The sequence below is a fragment of the Harpia harpyja genome, chromosome Z (assembly GCF_026419915.1).
Source record: "Harpia harpyja isolate bHarHar1 chromosome Z, bHarHar1 primary haplotype, whole genome shotgun sequence".
Lineage (NCBI taxonomy): Eukaryota > Metazoa > Chordata > Aves > Accipitriformes > Accipitridae > Harpia > Harpia harpyja.
The window spans coordinates 55,414,570-55,439,462 of NC_068969.1; the positions used below are offsets into that span (position 1 = coordinate 55,414,570).

Sequence of the window (24,893 nt, forward strand, 5' to 3'; positions counted from 1 at the left end):
GGAGGGGTGGGGGGAAGGTGTTCTAAGATTTGGTTTTACTTCTCAGTATACTTGTTTTAATTTGATTTCTAGCAAATTAAATTGATTTTGTTTCTTCGCCAAGTTGAGCCTGTCTTTTGCCTGTGACCGTACGTGGGGAGTGATCCCTCCCTGTCCTTGTCTTGACCCACAAGCTTTTCTCTATATTTTCTCCTCATCCCACCTGGGCTGGGCGAGAGGAGTGAGCAAGGGGCTTTGTGGTGCTTTGTTACCAGCTGGGCTTAAACCACGACAAATAGAAAAACCGTATTTCTCTCACCTGCTTAGGCGTCACCCCAGGCATGCGAATGTCCAATGCAAAATCTGACAGACCAAGTGAAATCACCGGCCGGTCACTTCCAAGGCATTCACTGGAAAGAGGTCTGGTGGTGTCTTTATACCTTAAAAAGAAAGAGGAAAGATTTTTAAAAATACTAATTTTTGTTACATCTTTCTAAAAAGAAGGGTCTTCAGAACTAGTAAAGAAGTTTAACAATGCTGAGTCGCTCCAGGAGTGATCTGGAAATTTCAGTCCTTCCTGAGCTGAGGAAAACATCTTAGTTATCAAGCACTTACTGAAGTAGTTCCTCTGAGCAATCAGACAGACTAGTTCGGAAAACATTAGCTAAAAACGCAATCTGTCATCTCATCTAAATAATTGTCTGAGGTACATGGATGTACAAATGGAGAACTAATTCACTAGAAAATGTCAAGCACTGTTAATCATTCACAACAGTTTTGGGGTCTTTTTAAAGGCTATGTACCTGATATATAATTCAATACAGATTAATTTTAAATGATGTGTAAAGGGGAAATTTTTAATTCCAACACCACAACATTTATAGCAACTCCTATTATAAGTAGCAAAGTAAAACAGTAAGTTTTACAACTTCACATGAATATCAAAGTCTGTATTGAATGCAATGTGTAAACAAATTGTAAAAAAATGTAAGCACTGTAAGGAACTAAATGGTGAGACACCTGAAACATGATGCAACATTGATACAAATTTTGAACATGTACATTCATGTACATGAATACATAAATACAGAAGCGACATGGTAACTACAGTGCCCAATATACTTCACAAACAGTAAACCACTTTTCTGGAGAGCTAGGAGGCTACTTCTCTACACTAGCTTAAAGTTCACCTATGCAATTCTGCATTCAGCTTCCCCCCCCCCCCCCCAGTTTCCCAGGACTGACCTGTTTTAAGCTAGTTGATGCTTTCTCGTTAAAATATCATTTTATGCTGCAAGCTAACTTGAGCAGCTGAAATATATTTACTCCTTGTGTAGTCTCAAATACACCTGTGATGTTATCTAAAAAGTTCTATTAATTGTTGTTTTATCATCCTAAATTCACATTTTATAGAGCAACCTATGGATAAAACAAGAGTTTCTGTCTTCAATAAGACAAGAGTGCGATTTCAAAATTGCAGAAAGAAAATTCAGAGTAAGCGAGCAAAACTGAACAAATACCATACACATTTTTATCTAGGACATGCTTTTTCATACTTCCATCATCATAAGTGACTGCATGCATTCAACACATAAGGTCTTCCTACATAACCCACCTCTTGAAGACAGAAAGTGGGCTTCTGAAACCCAAACAGATGTTTTGAAAAACCACAAACAGTATTAGCAGGTTGTTAACGAGGCCAGCCATGTCCACCCTGCTGTTCCTGCCCTGATTAAGTGAGCAGAAAAAGGGCAGTGCCGTTCTATTGGCTGTGATGCTGACAATTAGGTGGCAGAAGCAGCAGTATCAATTCACCACTTCATTATTATGTGCTCTGTGGGCATCCTCCAGCTTCGGACAGATCATCTGTCTTGGAAGGTGATGCGCTGTAAATCAGGAAGATAGATGATGCTATGTTGTCTTTATTATTAGCTGTAAAAACGTGTTGAAGAATCTTCCCTTTCAGATAGATGACACTGTATTTCTGTCCACTTAAGGAGCTGAAAAGTAGTAGCACTCCTGATGCTTTCTCCCCAGGTTGCGCAGTTAAATCTGCACGTTACTTATCAATCCACAGTGCCGGAGACTCCAAGTGGCATCACAGAAACCAGCGTCAGTCATCCTTCAGAACCTGTAAAAATAGAAGCAGATAAAGCGTGACTAACACATTACAGCATTAGTTCTCAGCAAATCCCTGTTGAGGCATTTTAATACATTAGTAACTTCTTTCACAAGCTTTAGCCCAACCCAGTGAAGATTGCACCAAGTCTGTTGATTCCTCCTTTTCCTCCTTTTCCTCCCCTTCTTTTCCTTCCCTCCCATCCATGCAGGGTCAGAAACTGACACATTTCCTATTGATACACAAAACACACTTTCAAACACATTTTACATGATAGGAAGAAATATAAAAAACCCTCAATATGCAAAAGGCAAAGCATGGAGTATTTCACAGATACTAACACTAATGTAATGTGTTCTACGAGCAGCAAAAAAAAGCCTAACGCTGACATGACAAGAAACAAGGTTTGTAAATTTTATCGACTATCACTAAATGTTTCTGCACATATTGCAGGCTGGGAGAATATTTTACTTTTAATACAACCTGTAATACACCATTATGTCATTAAGGTATCTGTTTCTTGTGTACTTTAGTTACTTTTTATATCAATTTCAGAAAATTGATACAAATTATTTGAAATACTGCAACAAGAACTACTGAGATCAGACTGCTTTATATTAGTTGAATAGTTTTCTATCCTTTCATATAATGAGATTATATCAGCGTAAACTATTACTCTCCTCATTGCTTTTACTTCAAATTTTCTTACTTCCTCATTTTAGTTTATGCAGCATTTTAATTTCAAAATTTTAAGTTTGTTTATAAGTATGCTAGAAAATCACACCATGTGTACTGAAGACATCTAGTATTTTTCTTGAGCATTCCACTTCTGGCAGAAGAAAAATTTCAAGTCATAATGAACATCAAAAACTTTAAAATGTATTATTTAGTAATACTTTTAAGATAAATATTAATAGGAAAAACCCACCCAAACCCAACTGTCTCCCTGTCCCTGGAACACATAGTCAAAATACTGCTATAAGAACAAAATAAAAAAGAAGAATTCTGACATGAAACATGATTAAATTCATGTGTTTTACGAAAACTCAATTCCATCTCAGGACACGTACCGAAAAGGCTTCTTATGAAACAAAAGTGCTGATACATAGACTAAGAAGCCATGCTGGCCACTTGCCTGTTGTTTAGCAGCTACACTAGATTTGCATTGAACTATTTGTAAGATTTAAAAACCTGATTACATTAATCATCATTAAACTTGCATATTTTATTCATTGAAGGATTACACAAAAGATTCAGTCACAAACAACTAAAAATAGACTTCATCTTAGTTTTCAGCTTGCCAAAAACATGCCAAAGCTGTCCAAAATCATTCATGCGAGCAACGATACAAGCCTAATTCCTTTTTTCAATGTAAATTTCCATGTCTTCTGGATCTAAATCATATTCACTAGTGAACTATGGAAAGCTGCAACACATTTAAAGGTCTGTGCTATGATGAAAATCAAAAATCATTTAAAAAAAAAAAGACAAGTGTGATATGCTTCACAAAAAGTTAAGAACTATAAAAACAGAAGGCTTCATTACTTTTACTCTTAAAGTATAATTATGCAACAATAACTGCTCAGCATCTTTGTTAGCTGTCTGGCTAGAAGTTCTAGTACTTTTTTTATTTGTATAACAAAAGAAATGATGCCTTTATTTTAAGAACAGAGGCAGAAGAAATACCCTGGGTTTTAACATACACAGAATTACAACATTCTGACTTAATTTTCTGGAATCTGGAAAGATATTTTCCAGTGACTAGAAATAAAAACAAACGCTTAATTTTTGCCAGCTTTAAGAAGTCTGAGATTGGTTACATCAAGTCTGTTACAAACCTGGTATACAAATTAATAAAAGAAAGCTACTGAGAAATGTGGTCATTAATAGTCCCTCCGCATCTGAAATATGAGGGTTTCTTTGCAGCAGCTTTCAATTCTCACTGCACAGTTAAGCATGGTAACAGCAAAAATCACCAGAACACACCTTAATGTTACAGAAGAACACCTGACGATTCATGGCTTTTAGAATGCTGACCACAAGAGAGGGGAAAAAAAAAAAAGAATCATAATCTGGAATTATCTAAAAAAGCAAAGAAATTAAATCTGCAGTGAGATCAATACATGTATGCCTAACATCTGCACATTGTACTTAAAAAAATGGGCCAATTTAATGCATAAGCTTTGTTTTTAACTAGTTTCATCAAATGGATAGATATGAAATGGATAAGAGTTTAATGCACCTGGTACTTAAGATTAGACTTCTGCACAACCAAATTTTACATTTGGGAGAAAAGAAGAAAAAGAAGAAAAAAAAAAAGGTAGCATTATCCTGAAGAGATTTCAATGTAATTTTAAGTATGATGCAATACATAAGAATACCAGAGAACAAGGAAAAAAATTGAGGAAGAGAGATTCAATAATAAGGTTACACAGTTACTTAGGTTCATTATGTGGACATCTTGATACTACTGTTTTGCTTTTAATTTGGGGTAAGAGATCCCAAGGGAACAGAAGAAGTGAAGTAAAAAAGACATAATTAATGACAAAGACTAGAGTGAGAGGAGAAAAAGGGAGATGAAAATTAGATTGGGCAATATAAGTACATTATTTTATCCCACATGTCCCACCCAGATATAGCAGAAAACAATTATATAAAACAAGGGAGTGAAGAAAAACAAAACAGCCAACAGCAACTAGCATGAAGACATCTTACTGAATAGGCTAAGGGGAAAAAAAAAAAAAGAAAAAACAGTGGCCAAGAAGGTGGAATTCAAAATACAATTCAAAATAGCACACAAAATGAAGTAACAATATTACAATGTGTTGTTATACAAATTAAACAGTGAGTCTTTTAAAAGAATAGGAATTAAATGATCAATTTCCAAAAATCAACTACAGAAAAAGAAAGCTCTGTATTAACCACAGGTTCATAAAGCTCATTATAATAATTTCTCATTTTCAGTTTAGTCACTACAACTTTTTATGTACAGTACCAAGTGAACAAGACAGAAGCAGGAACCTCACTTTCAACTACTAACCTTCAAATAAAAAAAAAAAGATGGTCATAGCTTATGGGGATTGATATGAAAGTCTGTCACAGGTGGTAATTTCTCATAACTGAATCTCTTTTCCTGTTTCTTATGCATTGCAATCATGGAATTGAGCGAGGATTACCTGAGTTTTGTCTTCAGCTAAAGCAGAGTCCACATTTCATCTTAGACAAAACTTTAAAGCTTAAGCAACAATTGTGTACACAAACAATAGCCAGTTCAACAAACAAACTGAAGCTAGGCCTCCAAGTCGAAGCACTTTGGTTCCAGTAACACAGGAAAAATCAGTATGTTGTGGGATCAGCTTAGGGATTCATTAATGCACTAAATACAGCCACTTATGGCACTTTGGTCAAAGATGTACACAAAAAGAATTTGGCAAGAAGATGTCAAATTAGACAACCTCTTGAGCCTCAACATCAGTAAAAAAAATCTCACAAAACAGTTAGGTATCTAGGGGTTGCGAGAGCAATTATGAGAAACACAGATGTATACTGCTGATGACACCAGGCTGGGAGGAGTGGCTGATACACCAGAGGGTCATGCTGCCATCCAGAAGGACCTCAACAGGCTGGAGAAATGGCCTAACAGCAACCTCACGGAGTTCAACAAGGGGAAGGAAGTGCGAAGTCCTGCACCTGGAGAGGAACAACCCCAGCCACCAGTACATGCTGGGGGCCACCCAGCTGGAAAGCAGCTTGGCAGAAAAGGCCTCGGAGGTCTTTGTGAACACCAGGCTGAACATGAGCCAGCAATGTGCCCTTGCTGCAAAGAAGGCTAATGGTATCCTGGGCTGTGTTAGACAAAGTACTGTAAGCAGGTCAAGGGAGGTGATCCTTCCCCTCTACTCAGCACTGGTGAGGCCACACCTGCAGTATTGTGTCCAGTTCTGGGCTTCCCAGTACAAGAGAGACATGGACATACTGGAGAAAATCCAAGGAAGGACCATGAAGATGATGAAGGGACTGGAGCATCTCTCTTAAGAGGAAAGGCTGAGAGAGCTGGAACTGTTCAGCCCAGAGAAGCAAAGGCTCAGGGGCACCTCAGAGTGTGCAAAGAGGATGAAGCCAAGTGACAGCTTGTTTAGTATCTTCATCAATGACCTGGATGAGGGCATCAAGTGCACCCTCACCAAGTCTGCAGCTGACACCATGCTGGGCAGGAGTATTGATCTGTTTGAGGGAACAAAGGCTCTACAGAGGGGTGTGGACAGGCTGGATTGATGGGCCAAGGCCAATTGTATGAGGTTCAACAAGGCCAAGTGCCGGGTCCTGCATGTGGGTCACAAAAAACCCATGCAATGCTACAGGCTTGGGGAAGAGTGGCTGGAAAGCTGCCCAGCAGAAAAAGACCGTGGGGTGCTGGTCAACAGCCGGCTGAATATGAGCCAGCAGTGTGCCCAGGTGGCCAAGGCCAACAGCATCCTGGCTTATATCAGAAATAGTGTGCCCAGCAGGACTAGGGAAGTGATTGTCCGTTTGTACTTGGCACTGGTGAGGCTGCACCTTGAATACTGTGTTCGGTTTTGGGCCTCTCACTACAACCTTATTGCTCTCTACATCTACCTTAAACGAGGTTGTAGTGAGGTGGGTGTCGGTCTCTTCTCTCAAGTAACAAGTGATAGGACGAGAGGAAACAGCCTTAAGTGGCATCAGGGGAGGTTTCGATTGGATATTAGGAAAAATTTCTTCACCAAAAGGGTTATCAAACATTGGAACGAGCTGCTCAGGGAAGTGCTTGTCACCATCTGTCGTGATTTCAGCCCAGCCGGTAACAAAGCACCACGCAGCCGCTTGCTCACTGTGCCCCACCGGCCATGGTGGGATAAGGAGAAATATAAAGGCAGGCTCATGGGTCGAGATAAGGACAGAGAGGGATCACTCACCACTTATGGTCATGGGCAAAAGACAGGCTCAACTTGGCGAAGAAACAAAATCAATTTAATATACTTGTCTCTGCTGCTCCTTCCTCCTCAGGGGGAGGACTCCTCACTCGTCCCCTGCTCCAGCATGGGGTCCCTCCCACAGGAGACAGTCCTTCACGAACTTCTCCACCGTGGGTCCTTTCCGCAGGCTGCAGTTCCTCACAAACTTCCCTGGCATGGGTCCTTTCCGCGGGCCAATCTTCAGTCACAAAATCCTGCAGCGATGGCTTTCCCATGGAGTCATGGCCATCTTTGGGAGCCTCCGCTCCACCATTCGCCTCCATGGGCTGCAGGGGGACAGCCTGCCGTTCCACCATGGGCTGCAGGGGCATCCCCTCCTCCCCCTCCTTCTTCACTGACCTCGGTACCTGCATAGGTGTTCCTCTCACATTCCAATCCTCCTACTCACTACCGGTTCCCCTTCTTAAATCTGTTCTCCCAGAGGCGCTACCACCGTCACTGACGGGCTTGGCCTTGGCCAGAGGCCGGTCCGACTTGGAGCCGGGGAAGCTTCTGGCAGCTTCCCACAGGAACCACTCCTGCAGCTCCCCCCCCCGCTATCAAAAAAACCCGCACCACATAAACCCATAACACCATCCCTGGAGGTATTTAAAAGAAGTTTAGATGTGGCACTTAGGGACATGGTTTAGTGGTGGACTTTGTAGTGTTAGGTTAACGGTTGGACTCGATGATCTTAAGGGTTTTTTCCAACCTAAATAATTCTATGATTCTATTCTACGACAGGACCGGATTCAATGGGCCCAAACTGAAATACAGGAGGTTCCCTCTGGGCATCAGGAAACACTTTTTCATTCTGAGGGTGACAGAGCACTGGGACAGATTGCCCAGAGAGGTTGTGGAGTCTCCATTCCTTGAGATACTCAAGAGCCATCTGGACATGGTCCTGGGCACCCAGCTGTAGGTGGCCATGCTTCAGCATGGGCGGATGGACCAGATGACCTCTGGAGGTCCCTTAATCTCAACCATTCCATGAGTCTGTGACAATAAATTCTTTCAACCTTTAAAAATAATACATAAGGCCAGTTCAGTATAGCAATTAAAAGTAGCAAACCAATTTGAGAGAAATAGATGGCAGGTGATGTGGATAAGGGGTTACAACCATGCAAGCTCTAGCATTCTCCATGATATGAAGAAGATAAAAGGCACCAAGGATTTTCCCTTTGGATTGTGGTGGCAGATGATGAGAACTTTCTATGTCCAAACTCAGATTTCTTAGTTACTTTTACAACTCCACTGCCTACACAGTGCAATGAATGGGTAAGAAAATGCTGGGAAAGCCAAGAAAATTCTCCTCAGGTAAACTGCTTTTACAGCTTAAAATTCTTTGGCCACCAGTGAAACCATGATTACAGAAAACAGGGCCTATGTAACTTTTAATGCAGTGTATGGTCAAACAAATATAGCCCTATATTTAGAGGTTTTGTTTTTTTCTAAGTATCAAAAATGTCATGACTTCTGTGTCATGTTTTTACCAAACTTTTTTGATTAAATAATACATTTATCACCTTAGAAAATTCTTCCTTAAAGCTTTGTTACATTGTTTGTGGAGAACTGTTTACTTTCCTTGTAGCATTTTTTTTACATAGTTTTACAGGAAAACATTTAGAACATGACTATAAATCATCCAAAAACTAAGGAGTTTTTTTAGCGTAGAAGCTGCTACTTCAAACTACACTTCATTGGCCTGTTCCTCCAAAAAGAGTTAAAGAAAAATTTTCACCATATACCTAAACCATTATAATTGTAGGCTGCCTTGTATTTTCCTCCTCCTCTTGCTCTGCATTGGTTCAGGAAGCTGATGCCCTCCCCACTGTCCACCCCAGTGGTGTGTTAATTGTCGATCGAATCAACCAGTCAATGTGCCAGCAGGCAGCTGCTCTACTTCCATCCCAAAAGAAATGGTGTGAGCATGCAGCCAGGGGCTGGGAAGGAACCCCCTGTTTTGGCAGCAATCCACACCAGATTTGGTGTAATATTAAAGACACTTTTTTAAAATGAGAATTTAAAGTTGTCAAATATAGTTTGCTTCTTGGTTTAACTTAGATTTTACAAATTCCTATCTTCTGCTACTGAAACATTTTTCAGATATGGATACCAAAGGAAAAAAAAGAGGAAGACGATTGCTCTTACTGTTGTTTTTATGAACAACCTTTCCTAAAATTTGATCTGCTGAGCATAAGTATGGTGCATATTTTTAAAAGAAATATTTCATGATGATAGGAAACCTATTGTCCACTCCATCAGGGGAAGCACAGTATTTATACATTGAATAAAGATCTGTGACTTGAATTTTCTTGTATGTATTACAGCAGTGGAATTGGATGCTTTCTAAATGGATTTACTCTTTGCATGCTTTCTGAATATATTGAAATTGGACAATGTATATTTCTTTTCTATTTGACTAGCAGTATGAAATGAAAATTTGTGTTAAACAGTGCTTAAAAGGACAGTTTATAAGGGCAACATGATTTATGAAAACAGTTGAATATCTGAATATCTAAACTTATTTTGAGGGATTTTGCTGACCTGTTAATCATTTACGTGCTCTTTGTTAAACGAATCATTTTTTATGGGTTTCCTACTGGGAAAGTAAGTTCTACTTACTATCTGAAGATAGGCTATCTGTAACGAGAAAATCAATAAAGCAAAATCCTTCAAATGCTCTCTCAGTTCAGTAGGTATGGAGAGCTTTACCTACTAGACAGTTTTCTTTTGAAATTAATGGAAGTTTTATACAGCAAAGAAACAGACAATGAAGAACTGTCATTTACACTCTGCCTTTCCCTTTTGGAGATCAACAGGTTCACAACATGACTTGCAGGGTCCTAACTACTATAAGGAGTGAGAATCGCAAAGATATCATAAACCCTATCACCTCAAACCATAAGCAAACCCCGTTCATTGAACAATAAAGGAAAAATTCAAATTGTACTTAGTAGGCAACTCATACAGCCATTGTAGTCATGGAAATCAGAAACAAAAGGATGTAAGAAAACAGGTTATAAGATGTGTTTATGCAAAGAAAGAACAAGGACATTACTTCCAGGGGGATTAGGCAAAAAAAAGCTTAGCATCCTCTACTAATTTATAGAATAAATAGAAATTAAAACCAGCCTCAGAATTCTTTTGTGAGCATCAGGAAATGCATGAGGAAAAACAGAAAAACTAAGAGAAGCAAACCCAGCACAACTCCAGGTGTCAGAATTGCTGTCATCCCAGGCTCCAAGCTCTGCCCACAGCTGCTGTCCTCAAGTGTCTCCAAGATGACTGAAAGAGGTGAACTTCAAAGCCTAAGCAGACCTGATTTTGTCAGATCAACTTCTAGAATAATTTTCTAAACAGTGAAAACAGAAGGAAATGTGTGATAAAAAAAGATGCAAAAGATTTTAACTGCTACTTCACAGTGTGATTTTACCAAGCAGCCTTTGCTTAAGACTTGCTTAACTGCCAACAAGTAGAACTGTCCTAGGACTATGTACCCAGTCACATTTTCTCCCCTTTCCCAAAGACAGACAGACAAATAGCACTCCTCAAAACAATGCACACTCTCAGGTGTGAGACAAAGAAATAACTGAAAAAGAAGGAAATTTAATACCACATAATCCAGAGATCCAAGCCTGTGTGTTTCAGACCAAAATAAAACTAATTTTCTTGGAAATCCTGGAAACTTAAATCAATTTCTGAATTGTAAGCTGAGATTTTCAAAATGCGATACACAACTCAAGGTAAGATTTTTAGTCATTTTCTCCATCACCGTACTGTAAACTATTAGCTATAAACTTGTTTAAGAATGAGGAACTGTACTTTTGATAGAACAGAAATATATGTAAGCAAACCACCACACAAAATCCCTTCTTGCTCGTATTAATATAAATGTCCTTACCTTACTAAAACACCAGAAGATTTCAAGCACAAATTCACTTTTATAACCTGATTTTTCATTCTTGCACATCCACAGACTAGAAAACCCTATAGTCAAACATCAGGAAAGTTGCATGTCTTTTTGGAAAGTCTAAGAATGAAAGGCTTTTAATTTTTTTTTTCCCCATCATCTTTTAGAATTAAGAACAGACACAATTTGCTAACTCAATAATCATTACTAAATTGATAACAAAATCTTTTATAATTCTAAAACATAAACTCATGCAACTGCTTGAAAAACTCCGTACTAAAATAGTGAAACATCCTTTTCTTCTTGTGGGAGTCACAGACATTTTTCAGAAGTCTGAAGACCAGAGAAAGCATGTGTTAGTTCTCCCATTCTGTATTTTAATTGCATTTGAAAAGCATTTTATTCACAATAAATCACCTTGTAATCCTTCTGCTTTGACAGGTATCCTGGGTTCAGCTAGGATAAAGCTAAATTTTCACAAGAAGCTGGGAGGGGACACAGCCAGGATAGCTGACCTGAACCAGCCAAGGGAATATTCAATGCCATACAATGTCGTGCTCAGTATATAAACAGGGGAGCTGGGCAGGGCGAACAGGGATTACAGCTCTGGAGCGGTCTGAGCATGGGGTTCCAGGTGGTAAGCAATTGCATTGTGCATCACTCTCTTCATATATTCTTTTATTAGTATTATTGTTGTTACTTTTTCTCTCCTTGTGTTGTCGTTCCTTATCTCAACCTGTGAGGTTTTTACCTTTTTTCTTCCAATTCTCCTCCCCATCCCACCAGAAGCAAGAGTGGGGAGGAGTGAGCGAGTGGTGCTTAGCTACCGGCTGGGCCTAAACCACGACAGTCCTTTTCAGCGCCCAGTGTGGGGCACAAGGGGTTGAGATAAGGACAGATCTGACCAGAGCATGTTAAAACAAATTTGTTATATGCATTTCTTATATTAGTTAAATAGTCGCTGGTCACAATGTTAGTTCATTTGTTCACATGGTAGTGTTAAGTAAATTCTTATATGCACTATGCATTCCCTGTGGTGATGTTTATCACCTCTGGGAGAGGGATCAGGACTATCATTTTGCTGCACTGGGTCATGTTGACTTATGATTTGATTACATCACTGGTCATGAGGTTAAGCTGCTATTTGTATGTGGCATTGTGTCACGCCCACACCTCGGGTGCCTTCTCGCAGAATTTGTTACTAATCACACCCAATCTATGGGGAAGATGGGGGGGATACTTTCTCCTGTTCTTTCACCTCCCCTTTCTCCTTCAGGCTGATTACAACAGCTTTTGAGAATTTTGAATATCCTTGGGATGTTCAAGCCAGCATGCTCTTATTGCTATTTCTCCTGAATGCGTCTCAGGTCTTGCTTAGGTTTACACAAAAATTTTCAAGAATACCACCCAGAGATCTGCCTCAAGGCTGGATAGTCATGAGTGGCATGGCATGTGGGAGAATATGGGCAGGTATCTAGAGAAATTCTCACCTCTGATGGTTTGGAACTTCACTCTGAACAACTACAGGACCCTGATGAAGCAGTAGAGTATTTAAAAGAAAAATGCTGTGGCTATTCCAAAGAGGCACAACTTACTGAACTGTGCTGGGCCCTGGCCAGTATCTACCAAACACTGCTTGATATTATGCAAACCCTCAGGGGGAAGGGAGGGAAAACAGACGAACAGGCACTGCAGCTATTCCAACCCTCGTGACAAGCACTGCAGCTACCCCAATCCTGGCGACAGGCACTGCAGCTGAACCAGAGAACCAACCTGTGCTGGTATCAGTCACCCCCACACAGAAGAAACACACAAAAAAATCAGTTCTCTTAGTGAGGGATGAAGGTGAGCCAGGGTCAAGAGAACAGGAGGAAGAGGCAGAACCCGAAATAATCAGCTGATCTCTATCCCTGAGTGAGCTGTGAGATATGTGAAAGGATTTCGGCTGCCATCCAGGTGACTACATTATTACATGGCTGCTCTGATGCTGGGATAATGGGGCCAGTAGTTTGGAATTAGAGGGTAGGGAAGCCAAGCTGCTAGGATCCCTGTCTAGGGAGGGGGGCATTGACAAAGCAATTGGAAAAAAGACACAAGTCCTCAGCCTCTCTGGAGGCAACTTCTGTCAGGCTTGAAGGAAAGGTACCCCTTCAGGGAAGATGTTACATGTCACCCAGGCAGGTGGACTACCATGGAGAGAGGCATCCAGTACCTGAGGGAATTAGCCATGCTGGAGGTGATTTATAATGATGCATATAATGAGCAGTTACCCACACATCCAGATGAAGTCCAGTGCACACAACCCATGTGGCAGAAGTTTCTACAAAGTGCACCACCGTTGTATGCCAACTCATTGGCAGTAATGTCCCAGAAAGGTGAGGGACAAGCAGTGGATGAAGTGGCTGGCCAACTCCAGCAATAGGAAGGAAGTCTCTCTTCCTCCCTACAGGCCTGGGTGTTCGCTGTGGAGAAACTGCCAGACATGCTAGCTGAGAAACTCTCCCGAGAATTCCAGTGATTCAAGGATAACTTCTGCTCCCCGCCCCCCCCCCCCCCCCCGTATGGGCCCATGTCTCAGCTATTAGGAGTAAGCATTCCTAGCTCAAGAGAGAGGATATAGAAGGTATGCACCAAGGGGTACACTGTGGTTTTACCTGTGTGACCATGGAGAGGACATGAGGGAGTCGGATGGAAAACCTACTTCATTCAACCCTAGAGGCAGGGGTACATGAGTTGCAAGAAAAAACAATCACAAAAGGGGATTCTTCCTGGTAAAATGCTGCTCCAGTTTCCAGACGGTAGTTCCCCAGGCAGAGTAGAAGGGCTGATCTCACTTCTGATCCTCTTGGAGGGACTTCTGATTCATGTTTACCAAAAGTGACTAACGAATACTAAGACCAGGATTAGAGTGGCCTGGCCTCCATCCAGGTGGAGGAAAGGGACAACTGGGTCTACTGGACAGTGTGGATTTGATGGCCTGGCACGTCAGACCCACAGGAATATAAGGCTCTAGTGGATACCAGTCCACAATGTACCCTAGTGTCATCAAGCTATAAAGGGACAGAACCTATCTGTATTTCTGCAGTGACAGGGGGATCCCAACAGCTAACTATATTGGAAGCTGAGGTGAGTCTAACCGGGAATGAGTGGCATAAACACCCCATTCTCACTGGCCCAGAGGCTCCGTGCATCCTTAGCGTAGACTACCTCAGGAAAGGGTACTTCAAGGACCCAAAGGGGTACTGGTGGGCCTTTGATATAGCTGCATTGGAGATGACGGAAACTGAACAGCTGTCCACCTTGCCTGGGCTCTCAGAGGACGCTATAGTTGAGGGGTTCCTGAGGGTTGAAGAACAACAGGTGCCAATTGCTACCACAACAGTGCACGGGTGGCAATATTGCACCAACCGAGATTCTCCGATTCCCATCCATAAGCTGATTCGTTGACTGGAGACCCAAGGAGTGATCAGCAAAACTCGCTCGCCCTTTAACATATCACCAATGCAAAAGTCTAATGGAGAGTGGAGACTAAGAGTTGACTGTTGTGGCATGAATGAAGTCACACCACTGCTGAGTGCTGCTGTTCCGGATATGCTAGAACTTCAATACAAACTAGAGTCAAAGGCAGCCAAGTGGCACACCACAACTGATATTACTAATGTGTTTTTCTCAATCCCTCTGGCAGCAGAGAGTCGGCCACAGTTAGCTTTCACTTGGAGGGGTATCCAGTACATGTGGAACCGACTGCCCCAGGGATGGAAACAGCCCCACCATTTGCCATGGACTGATCCAGGCTGCACTGGAAAAACATGAAGCTCTGAACACCTGCAACACATTAATGACATCATTGTATGGGGCAACATGGCAGAAGAAGTCTTTGAGAAAGGGGAGAAAAGAACCCAAATCCTTCTAAAAGTTGGTTTTGCCATAAAAGAAAGTAAGGTCAAGGGACCTGCACAGGAGATCCAGTTCTTAGGAATAAAATGGCAAGACAGACATTGTCAGATCCCAATGGATGTGATCAACAGAATAGCAGCCACATCGCCACCCCCTAGTAAAAAGGAAACACAAACTTTCTTAGGTGTTGTGGGTTTTTGGAGGATGCATATTCCAGATCACAATCTGATTGTAAGTCCTCTCTATCAAGTGACCCAGAAGAAGAACAATTTTAAATGGGGGCCTGAGCAACAACAAGCCTTTGAACAAATTAAACAGGAGATTATTCATGCAGTAGCTCTCGGGCCAGTTCGGGCAGGACAAGATGTTAAAAATGTGCTCTACACTGCAGCTGCGGAGAATGGCCCTACCTGGAGCCTCTGGCAGAAAGCACCTGGGGAGACCCGAGGCCGACCCCTGGGGTTTTGGAGTCACGCATATAGAGGATCTGAGGCTCACTATACTCCAACTGAAAAAGAGATATTGGCAGCACATGAAGGAGTTCAAGCTGCCTCAGAAGTGGTTGGTACTGAAACACAGCTCCTCTTAGCACCCCGACTGCCAGTGCTGGGCTGGATGTTCAAAGGGAAAGTCTCCCCTACACATCATGCAACTGATGCCACGTGGAGTAAGTGGGCCGCACTGATCACACAACGAGCTCGCATAGGAAACCCCAGTTGCCCAGGAATTTTGGAAACGATCACGGACTGGCCAGAAGGCAAAAATTTCAGAACATCACCAGAGGAGGAGGTGACACGTGCTGACGAGGCCCCACTGTATAATAAACTGTCAGAAAATGAGAGGCAATATGCCCTGTTCACTGATGGGTCCTGTCGCATTGTGGGAAAACGCTGGAGGTGGAAGGCTGCTGTATGGAGTCCTATACGACAAGTTGCAGAAGCCACTGAAGGAGAAGGTGAATCAAGTCAGTTTGCAGAGGTGAAAACCATCCAGCTAGTGTTAGACATTGCTGAAAGAGAAAAATGGCCAGTGCTTTATCTCTTTACTGACTCATGGATGGTGGCAAATACCCTGTGGGGGTGGCTACAGCAATGGAAGCAGAGCAACTGGCAGCGCAGAGGCAAACCCATCTGGGCTGCCCCATTGTGGCAAGATATTGCTGCCCGGCTAGAGAAGCTAGTTGTAATAGTTCATCGTATAGATGCCCATGTACCTACAATTCGGGCCACTGAAGAACATCAAAATAACCAGCAGGCGGATCAGGCTGCCAAGATTGAAGTGGCTCAGGTGGACCTGGACTGGCAACATAAGGGTGAGCTATTTATGGCTCAGTGGGCTGATGATACCTCAGGCCATCAGGGAAGAGATGTAACATATAGATGGGCTCGTGATCAAGGGGTGGACTTGACCATGGACACTATCACACAGGTTATCCATGAATGTGAAATGCGCTGCAATCAGGCAAGCTAAACAGTTAAAGCCCCTGTGGTATGGAGGACAATGGCTGAAATATAAATATGGGGAGGCCTGGCAGATCGACTATATCACACTCCCAAAAACTTGCCAGGACAAGCGCCATGCGCTTACAATGGTGGAAGCAACCACTGGGTGGCTAGAAACATATCCCGTGCCCCATGCCACTGCCCGGAATACTGTCCTGGGCCTTGAAAAGCAGGTCTTGTGGTGACACAGCACTCCATAAAAATTTGAGTGAGACAATGGAATTCATTTCCGAAACAACCTCACAGACACCTGGGCCAAAGAGCATGGCATTGAGTGGGTATATCACATTCCCTATCATGCGCCAGCCTCCAGGAAAATTGAACGATACAATGGACTGCTAAAAACTACACTGAGAGCAATGGGGGGTGGGACCTTCAAACATCAGGATACACGTTTAGTAAAAGTCACCTGGTTAGTTAACACTAGAGGATCTACCAATCGAGCTAGCCCTGCCCAATCAAAACTTCCACGTACTGTAGAAGGGGAAGAAGTCCCCCGTAGCGCACATGAAGAATATGTTAGGGAAGACAGTCTGGGTTAGTCCTGCCTTGGGCAAAGGCAAACCCATTTGTGGGATTGCTTTTGCTCAATGACCTGGGTGCACTTGGTGGGTGATGCGGAACGATGGGGAATTTTGATGTGTACCTCAAGGGGATTTGGTTTTGGGTGAGAACAGTCAGTGAATTAAGTTGTATGATGTTAACTGCTGAATAACCTTGCCACTGTATGCCATCACTACTACAGTTACTATATACCATGTCAATGGTATTACAGTAAGAATCACCCAAATCACTGAAGGATGGGCTTTGTTGAAACTGAGTGAAGTGCAGTGGTGATGGAACTTGAACTAGCTTCAGCAACTAGCACCCAGCAACTTCCTCAAGGTTGACCTCTTCAACCCACAGTCCATGGGCATGGGCCATGCCAAATAAACTAGCCACAAGCTCCAGATGCAGCATGCAACAATCCAACACCACACACCATCTCTCCTGCCCTGAATGACTGTTACGACAGATGGAGCCCCAAAGTCATGGATTAAATGAACTCAACGGACACATTGGAGGGATGGCCCATAGACTAAGGGAATGATATCTGTGTGTGTCTGTATATATATATATATATCTCAAAGACGGAGAAGTGGTGGTGATTAATTGGAAACTGTAGGATCTGGGCATGATGTAGATGGTATAGAGCAAGGGGTGGATAATGCCGTGGGTTCAGCTAGGATGAAGTTAATTTTCACAAGAAGCTGGGAGGGGACAGAGCCAGGATAGCTGACCCCAACTAGCCAAAGGGATATTCAATATCATATGACATCATACTCAGTATATAACCTGGGAGAGCTGGCTGGGATGGGGGGGAGGGGAAGGAGGGATCGCAGCTCGGGAACAGGCTGAACATCAGGTTCCAGGTGGTGAGCAATTGCATTGTGCATCACTCTCTTCACATATTCTTTTATTAGTATTATTGTTGTTACTTCTCCCCTTGTGTTGTCCTATTAAACTGTCCTTATCTCAACCCACAAGTTTTTTACCTTTTTTCTTCCAATTCTCCTCCCATCCCATGGGGGTGGGGAGGAGTGAGCAAGCAGCTGCATGGTGCTTAGATGCTGGCTGGACCTAAACCACAACACTAGGTATCAAAACAGGTAAAATTCTCTTGTCAAGGAAGATCAACATTTTTCGTTGAAAGATGACATCTTGACAAATTGCTAATTTCATATTCTAAAAAAATGAACAAGTTGGATGGTACTAATTACTTGCTTAAAAGGGAAAACACATGAGAAGACTCTGCTTTCATTTTAATATCCAGATCACTATCAGTAGCACAATGTAATAAGGATAAAGGTTCAGTGAAGTGCCCTTTGTTTTCCCTTTGTTATGCAAAAATAGAAAATATTAAAAGGGAGAAAGTTTTATGCAGTTAGGATTAGCCTCCAAGGATAAAGCAAATGAAAGATCATTTAAAATATTTAAGTTCAATTACACACTACGTATGAACTATGAATCAAATTCATTTCATGCTCCTTCACTAAGGACTTCAAATCAGGCTCTCTGAATTCCCTGTGTACAAGGTTGTCCTGGGTTCAGCTGGGATAGAGTTAATTTTTACAGGAACCTGGGAGGTGGGGGGGCATAGCCGGGGCAGCTGACCTGAACTAGCCAAGGAGCTATTCCATACCATGTGACATCATGCTCAGTATATAAATGCGGAGCGGGCTGGGGGGAGGGCTCTCGACTTTCATTGGGGGAAGTGGCAGAGCGTCGGGTTCCGGTTGGTGAGCAGTTGCACTGTCCATCACTCCTTCTGTGTACTGTTTTATTAGTACCGTTGTTATTGTTGTAACTTTTTTGTTGTTGTTGTCCCAGTAAACTGCCCTTATCTCAACCCTCGAGGTTCCAGTTTTGGTTTTTTTTTTTCCTTTTCTCCCCTCCGATTCTCCTCCCTATCCCACCGGAGGGGGGCGGGAGGAGTGAGCGAGCGGCTGCGTGGTCCTTTGTTACCGGTTGGGCTGAAACCACGACAAAGGTATATACTCAAACAAGAGCAAAGCACCATTTTTTTCAGTCAAAATGAGTAGAACTTTGTTAATATGGTGTATTGTATTTACGTGGCAAGGCTTTGGTAGTGGGGGGGCTGCAGGGCTGGCTTCTGTGAGAAGACACCAGAAGTTGCCCCTATGTCAGACACAGCCAGTTTCAGACAGCTCCAGGATGGACCTGCTGCTGGCCAAAGCTAAGCCCACCAGCAACGCTGGTGATGCCTCTGTGATAACTTATTTAAGAGAGGGTAAAAAACACTGCACAGCAGCTGGGAGAGAGGAGTGAGAAAAACATGAGAGAAACAACACTGCAGACACCAAGGTCAGAGAAGGAGGGGGAGGAGGTGCTCCAGGTGCTGGAGAAGAGATTCCTTTACAGCCCATGGAGAAGACCATGGTGAAGTAGGTTGTCCCCCTGCAGCCCATGAAGGACCACAGTGGAGCAGATATCCACCCTGTAGCCTGTGGCGGACCCCAAGCCAGAGCAGGTGGATGTACCCTGAAGGAAGCTGTAGTTCCTGAAGAGCTTGCACTGGAGCAGGCTCCTGGCAGCAGCTGCAGCCTGTGGAGAGGAGCCCATGCAGGAGTAGGCTCCTGGCAGGAGCTACTGCCCATGGGGGACCCTCGCTGGACCAGTCCATTCCTGAAGGACTGAACCCTGGAAGAGGACTCATGCTGGAGCAGTTTGTGAAGAACTGCAGCCTGTGGGAAGGACCCATGTTGGAGAAGGTCATGAAGACTGTATCCCATGGGGGGAGACCCACACTGGAGCAGGGGAAGAGCATGAAGAGGAAGGAGAGGCAGAGAAAGCATTTTGAACTGACCAGAATCCCCATTCCCCATCCCCCTGCACCACTCAGGGGGATGAGATAGAAGAGTTAGGAGTGAAGTTGAGCCTGGGAAGAAGGGAGGGGTAGGGGGGGAACGTGTCTGTAGATTTTTTTCTTGTTTCTCATTATCTTACTCTGTTTAATTGGCAATAAATTAAATTAATTTCCCCAAAGCTAGTCTGTTTTGCCTGTGACAGTAGTTGGCAAGTGATGTCCCTGTCCTTATTTTGACCCATGAGCTTTTCATGACATTTTTTCCCCCCATGCCTTTTTGATGGAGGGGAAGTGATAGAGGGGCTTGGTGGGTACCTGGTGGCCAGCCAAGGTCAACCCACCATGTAGGGTTATTAGCCTATTTTAAACTGGTTCTTTGTAACTAAAATACATTAGGGAGTGATTAGGTGAGCAGCTGAACTCACAGAGCACAGACAACAGGCAATGGAGCACAGCTGCTGCTTGGAGTACCTGTAAACTCAGCCCTACTACCCTGCTGATGAGACTGTGGAGCCATGTGAGTTGCTCACTGTCATCAAATAGGACACTTCTATCCTCTTTTCCTGTTCCTGGCCACTGCAGGGGGGTTAAACCTAGGGTAGTTTTCTGTCAGATTAGTGAGTTGAACTGTTTCCCAAAGGTACTGGATGAACACAAGCACTAGAAAAAAGAAAGAAACTGCAGCATGTAGCTAGGAGTGAGGACAGCAGCAGGGGTGGGAACAACTTCTAATGCTAGTGAGCTTCTAGCTCTGCTTGGCCATGCAATTGTAATGCACCTTTATGCATGCTGTTCTGCAAATGGTGTTTCCTGGTTTGGTACAACATACTTTTGAGCACACTGCAGTGATTATTTCCACAGTTCCTATTGGCTTAACACCTGAATAGGATGCTGGAACATCCCGTCAATCCAAATACCATCCAAGACACCCCCCCACCCCGCCCTGGAAAAACCCACCTAAATAAATTTTCTTCAAGAGGGGCATACCATTAGACGGATGAGAAAAAGGGAACTACTTTCAATAAAGGAAAGGAAAGTAGGGTTACTGTTATTTGGGAATGTACTTCGAAAATCAGTTAACCTTAATAAATATCAAAAGGTATGGGTGCTAGGAAAAAAAAATAAGAAAAAATGTATAAGTGAAGTAGAGTTATGTTATGTTACAGTTTTGTTATAAGTGGTCAATACTCTTAGCAGAGATTTTATTTGAGAGAAATGTAGGGGAGAGGGTTGTTGGCATTCCCCCCCCACCCCCCCCAAACAAAAATACAGAACCTTGATTTGTATGTAGTAGGACACTTGTCACAGCCATTCCAGATTAAAATCTGGAATACCCTCCCACAGATTCAGTGTAAGTGATGTAGTTAAACTGAGATTTACAGCATTGTAGCTTCATAAAAAACACAAGCAACTTCATTTAATGAAAATAATTCAACAGAAGTTTGTTAGAGTTCATTACAAAACTAATGTTGTAGTCTTCCCTTGTTCCAAATGGCTCAGATAACAACACCTCTTAATTAAAGATAATGAGAAGAGTGGAAGATGAAAACCAAGTCATTGAATCTAATTCAATTTAGTGTTAGTTAACAACTGAGCAATATAAGACTCATACTAAAAGCAGATAGGTGAATTCTCAACTATTATAGTTCTTTTTATGACAAACTTTTTTCTATTTGAATACTGTATTTTTCAAAAATAGTATCCATGAAAGTAATAATTCTGTAAACATAAAAAAAAATGCTCGAAATCTAGCATCTCTAGAAAGAAATTCAGATTTTCAATATCACAAAATACAATAATTCTAATACTAAGTTATTAGGTATTACTAAGGTAACTGAACACACTAAAATAGACCAGTATTGCAGCAGAACAAGTCTTAACACTAAGTGGAATTTTTAAAAAGATAAGTACAACACAATTACCTGTGATTACACTGGCACTAGGTTTTTCTATAAAGTGGCTATACATGTGGAATATATAGGACATAGATGGATAATCAGGAAGAACCCCAAGTTTCTTTGCTAGAAGTCACCTTTACACGTGGGAAAGTGAGAGTAGTTCACAGGAGAAAATGGAAGAAAAACAGAGCACACTGCAAAAGGAAGAGTAAACAAAAAAAGCAGAAAACAAAGCCAATGTGAGAAACAAATGCTGAGAACATACTGCGATCTATTACTTTGTATAATATGTGCAACCACATGGGAGAAGTCAGTAGGAGGGACCCCACACTGGAGCTCTGAAGGAAGCTGCAGCCCTTGGAGAGCCCACACCAGAGCAGGCTCCTGGCAGGAGTGGTGGCCCATTGAGAGGTAGCCATGTAGGAGCAGGTTTTCTGGCAGGACGTGTGGCCCTGCAGGGGACTCACACTGGAGCAGTGCATTCCTGAAGGACTGTACCCCGTGGAGAGGACCCACATTCTTGCACAGAACATATGAGAATCATAATACAAGAAGCAATGGCAATAGCTTTGCTTCATACTGGTTTATTGCTATTTTCCACAAAATTCTGACAGACATGGGTATAAAACTGGTCATCACACTGCCTTTCTTATACCACTCTACAAAATTCTCAAGCTTTGTTTTCTGATTCCTGCACAATGCCTGTGATTTAAGAACAAGGAAGAATCTTAATCTACTTTAATAAAAAGAAAACTAAGGACAAGATTTAGCTTGTCCTTATGTTAACTAATTTCAACAAATTAGTTGAAAAGCATTTCTGGAGGACAGAACCTAAGAATTCTGGTTTAATCCCTTCTAAGCCTGTATATCAGAAAGCGAAAAAATTAAGCTTTGCATTTTACTACACAAGTTCCCTTGCTAAGATCTGCAGACACCTGGCAAGAGAAACTGGAACATGCTGGGACACAATCAGCTTTCTTAGCTGTCAAAGTACAACCACTGCTTATTGAAAATTAAAAAAAAAATTAAGAGGTAACAGAAATCTCGCTTAGGAAACAGCAAAAATTGGTACCTTTCCTCACCTAGGTACATGTGAATCCCACTGATTTCTGGACTCTCAAATTCTACTACAGGGATAGAAAGGGAAGGTAATTGAAGAGCTGTAATGAATCTCTTCAGTTTTGAAGAAAGGCCTCAGTTCTTTGGCTCAGTATTTGTCTCATTGCTTATTACTACTCCTACAGACCCTATATTGGTGTTGCAAGTGATTTCTCCCCACACTCAGTAGAACAGTGGTAAATGTCTTGGTATATATTTAAATGCAAAGTTTAATCAACTTTGAGGAGAAAAAAAAAAATTACCTGCTAATTATTTTATCTATTTTGCATTGTTTGCCTTTTTCTTCAGAACACAATCTCTCTCCTGTGCTACTCCATCTTTCAGGTGATTATTTTGATTCTCTGAAAAGGCAGAAATTAAAAAGGCTGTTTTTACTGGTGACTTGTCATGCCAAAACAGTCTTTCTTTAAGGACCGTGTAACTGATTTACGCCAGTACACTGCTCTGAATGGCGTTTGTTAAGTAACAACTCCTATGTAAGAAGCAAGTGAGCCAGAAAGGACTTGGAAACACTGAATTTATCAGGAATCGATCCACCTTTGGAGCATGGGACAGAATGGTTTGATAGATGATGGCAACAAATTAAACATCGCAGGAGGTAAGCCTTTAAACACCTTTCAAAGATAATTTTAACTATAGGTCAGATCTTGAACAAAAACCCTACAACTTTTTCCCTAGTATCATTCTATTCAGAGATTTCATTTTACGGAACAGAGGTAAGAATAGCCTAGACAATACAGCTTATGGGCTACAATAAATTTGTATGATGCACCTTCATTTGTCGAAATTAGCTTTCCCTGGAATAGTCCACTCTTCTAACTGGATATATTTTGTTATCCTTTGTCAGTAGTCAAATACAGGATAAAAGTAGCAAGACAGAAACCTATACTTTCAGGATCTTTTACCAATCTTTCTACTAGTTTATTTAACAATATTCTACTATTTATCTAACAGAGGGGTATCTTCAAAGAAGATTGGCCTTTACTGGAATAGGACACAAAGAGAAATCCCACAACCTCTCAAAAATAGCAATAATTTTAAAAAACCCAGTATCAAGTTATTTTGCTACTCCAACAAATTTTAGTAGTAACAAAAAGCTTGTTGAGACAGATAACAAAGTATACTTGAATACCTGTGGCAGTACACTTCCCCCCACCTCATCCCGCCAGCAGGAAAGGAAACTTCTCCAGGCAGGGAGAAGGGGAAGGAAACCCTGGAGGCTGCAGGTTGAAATTTGAACTGGCCAATCAAGATGCGCCGGGTACACTGAGGTGACCCTCCTGGCCAGTAGGGATTAAATGACCACAGGTCAGATTCAACAGGGGTATAAACGGGTCCTGCCGGAGGACATGTTGGAATCAGTCCTCCTCGGAGCAGCGGGTCTGCAGTCAGAGACTCCCCCCTGGGTCAGGGCACAGCCTGACATAACTCCTTAAGGGAGAAACCCCTCAGCTTTTAGGTGAGTGATATGCACATTTTGGAGCCATCAGTTTAAATCCTGGGGATTCTTAAGTTGCCTGTGTAGTACTAATCCCCCTTACACCACTGAGCCTGTAGTTCACTGCTGTTACCAGAGTTCTAACTAACTTTTCTACTGAAGAATAAATCTGAGCTTTAACACCTGTTGGATTTGACTGTGCGTGCCTCCATAACAATACCATACCAGAAGCAGTGCAGGGACACAGACCCAAGAAACTTTCACCCTCAAATCTCTCTCCAAAACAGATTCAACAGAATCAAGAGAAATGGCAAACCATCAAACACTTAAGAATAAAATTTCCCTGTTTGTGTATAATTTAAAAAGGTCACAACGTAAGACAGCAGATATTGGTGTTGAGTTAGGCTTTTAGAAAAATAAGATTACAAGGTTACAAGGTCAATTACTTCAAAAAAGCAGGTGTGAGGGGAAGAACATTTGCTTGCAGACTTAATGTAACTCTTTTTTCCACCTATGCTTTAAAACAAAGCCTTTTGTCCAGCTCATGGAAAGATACGGAATTAAATCACAACCACAGAAGAATCCCATAAACGCAAATGAGTAAATTCTGGTTTTATAGTGCAGAGCAGACTTCAGACAGTGCAAACTCCAGCAGAAAACACACCTCAGGGAAACTGCTTTGTAC

At 42.1% G+C, this 24,893-nt stretch overlaps 1 protein-coding gene across 10 annotated transcripts in view; it reads right to left on the bottom strand.

The window, feature by feature from the left end:
• Positions 1-24,893, bottom strand: part of PAM (peptidylglycine alpha-amidating monooxygenase) — a 154,415-nt gene that overhangs the window by 80,459 nt on the left and 49,063 nt on the right. For 9 of the 10 annotated variants that reach the window (XM_052779057.1, XM_052779056.1, XM_052779055.1 and 6 more), the window contains 2 exons: positions 1,595-2,110; positions 299-419 (listed from right to left, as the gene is read on the bottom strand). In XM_052779057.1, coding sequence (XP_052635017.1) covers positions 299-419; positions 1,595-1,686 — 213 coding nt within the window. In that variant the 5' untranslated portion in view covers positions 1,687-2,110. Of the gene's footprint in view, positions 1-298; positions 420-1,594; positions 2,111-23,012; positions 23,112-24,893 lie in introns of all 10 variants that reach the window. The other variant, XM_052779050.1, reaches the window with a different exon arrangement.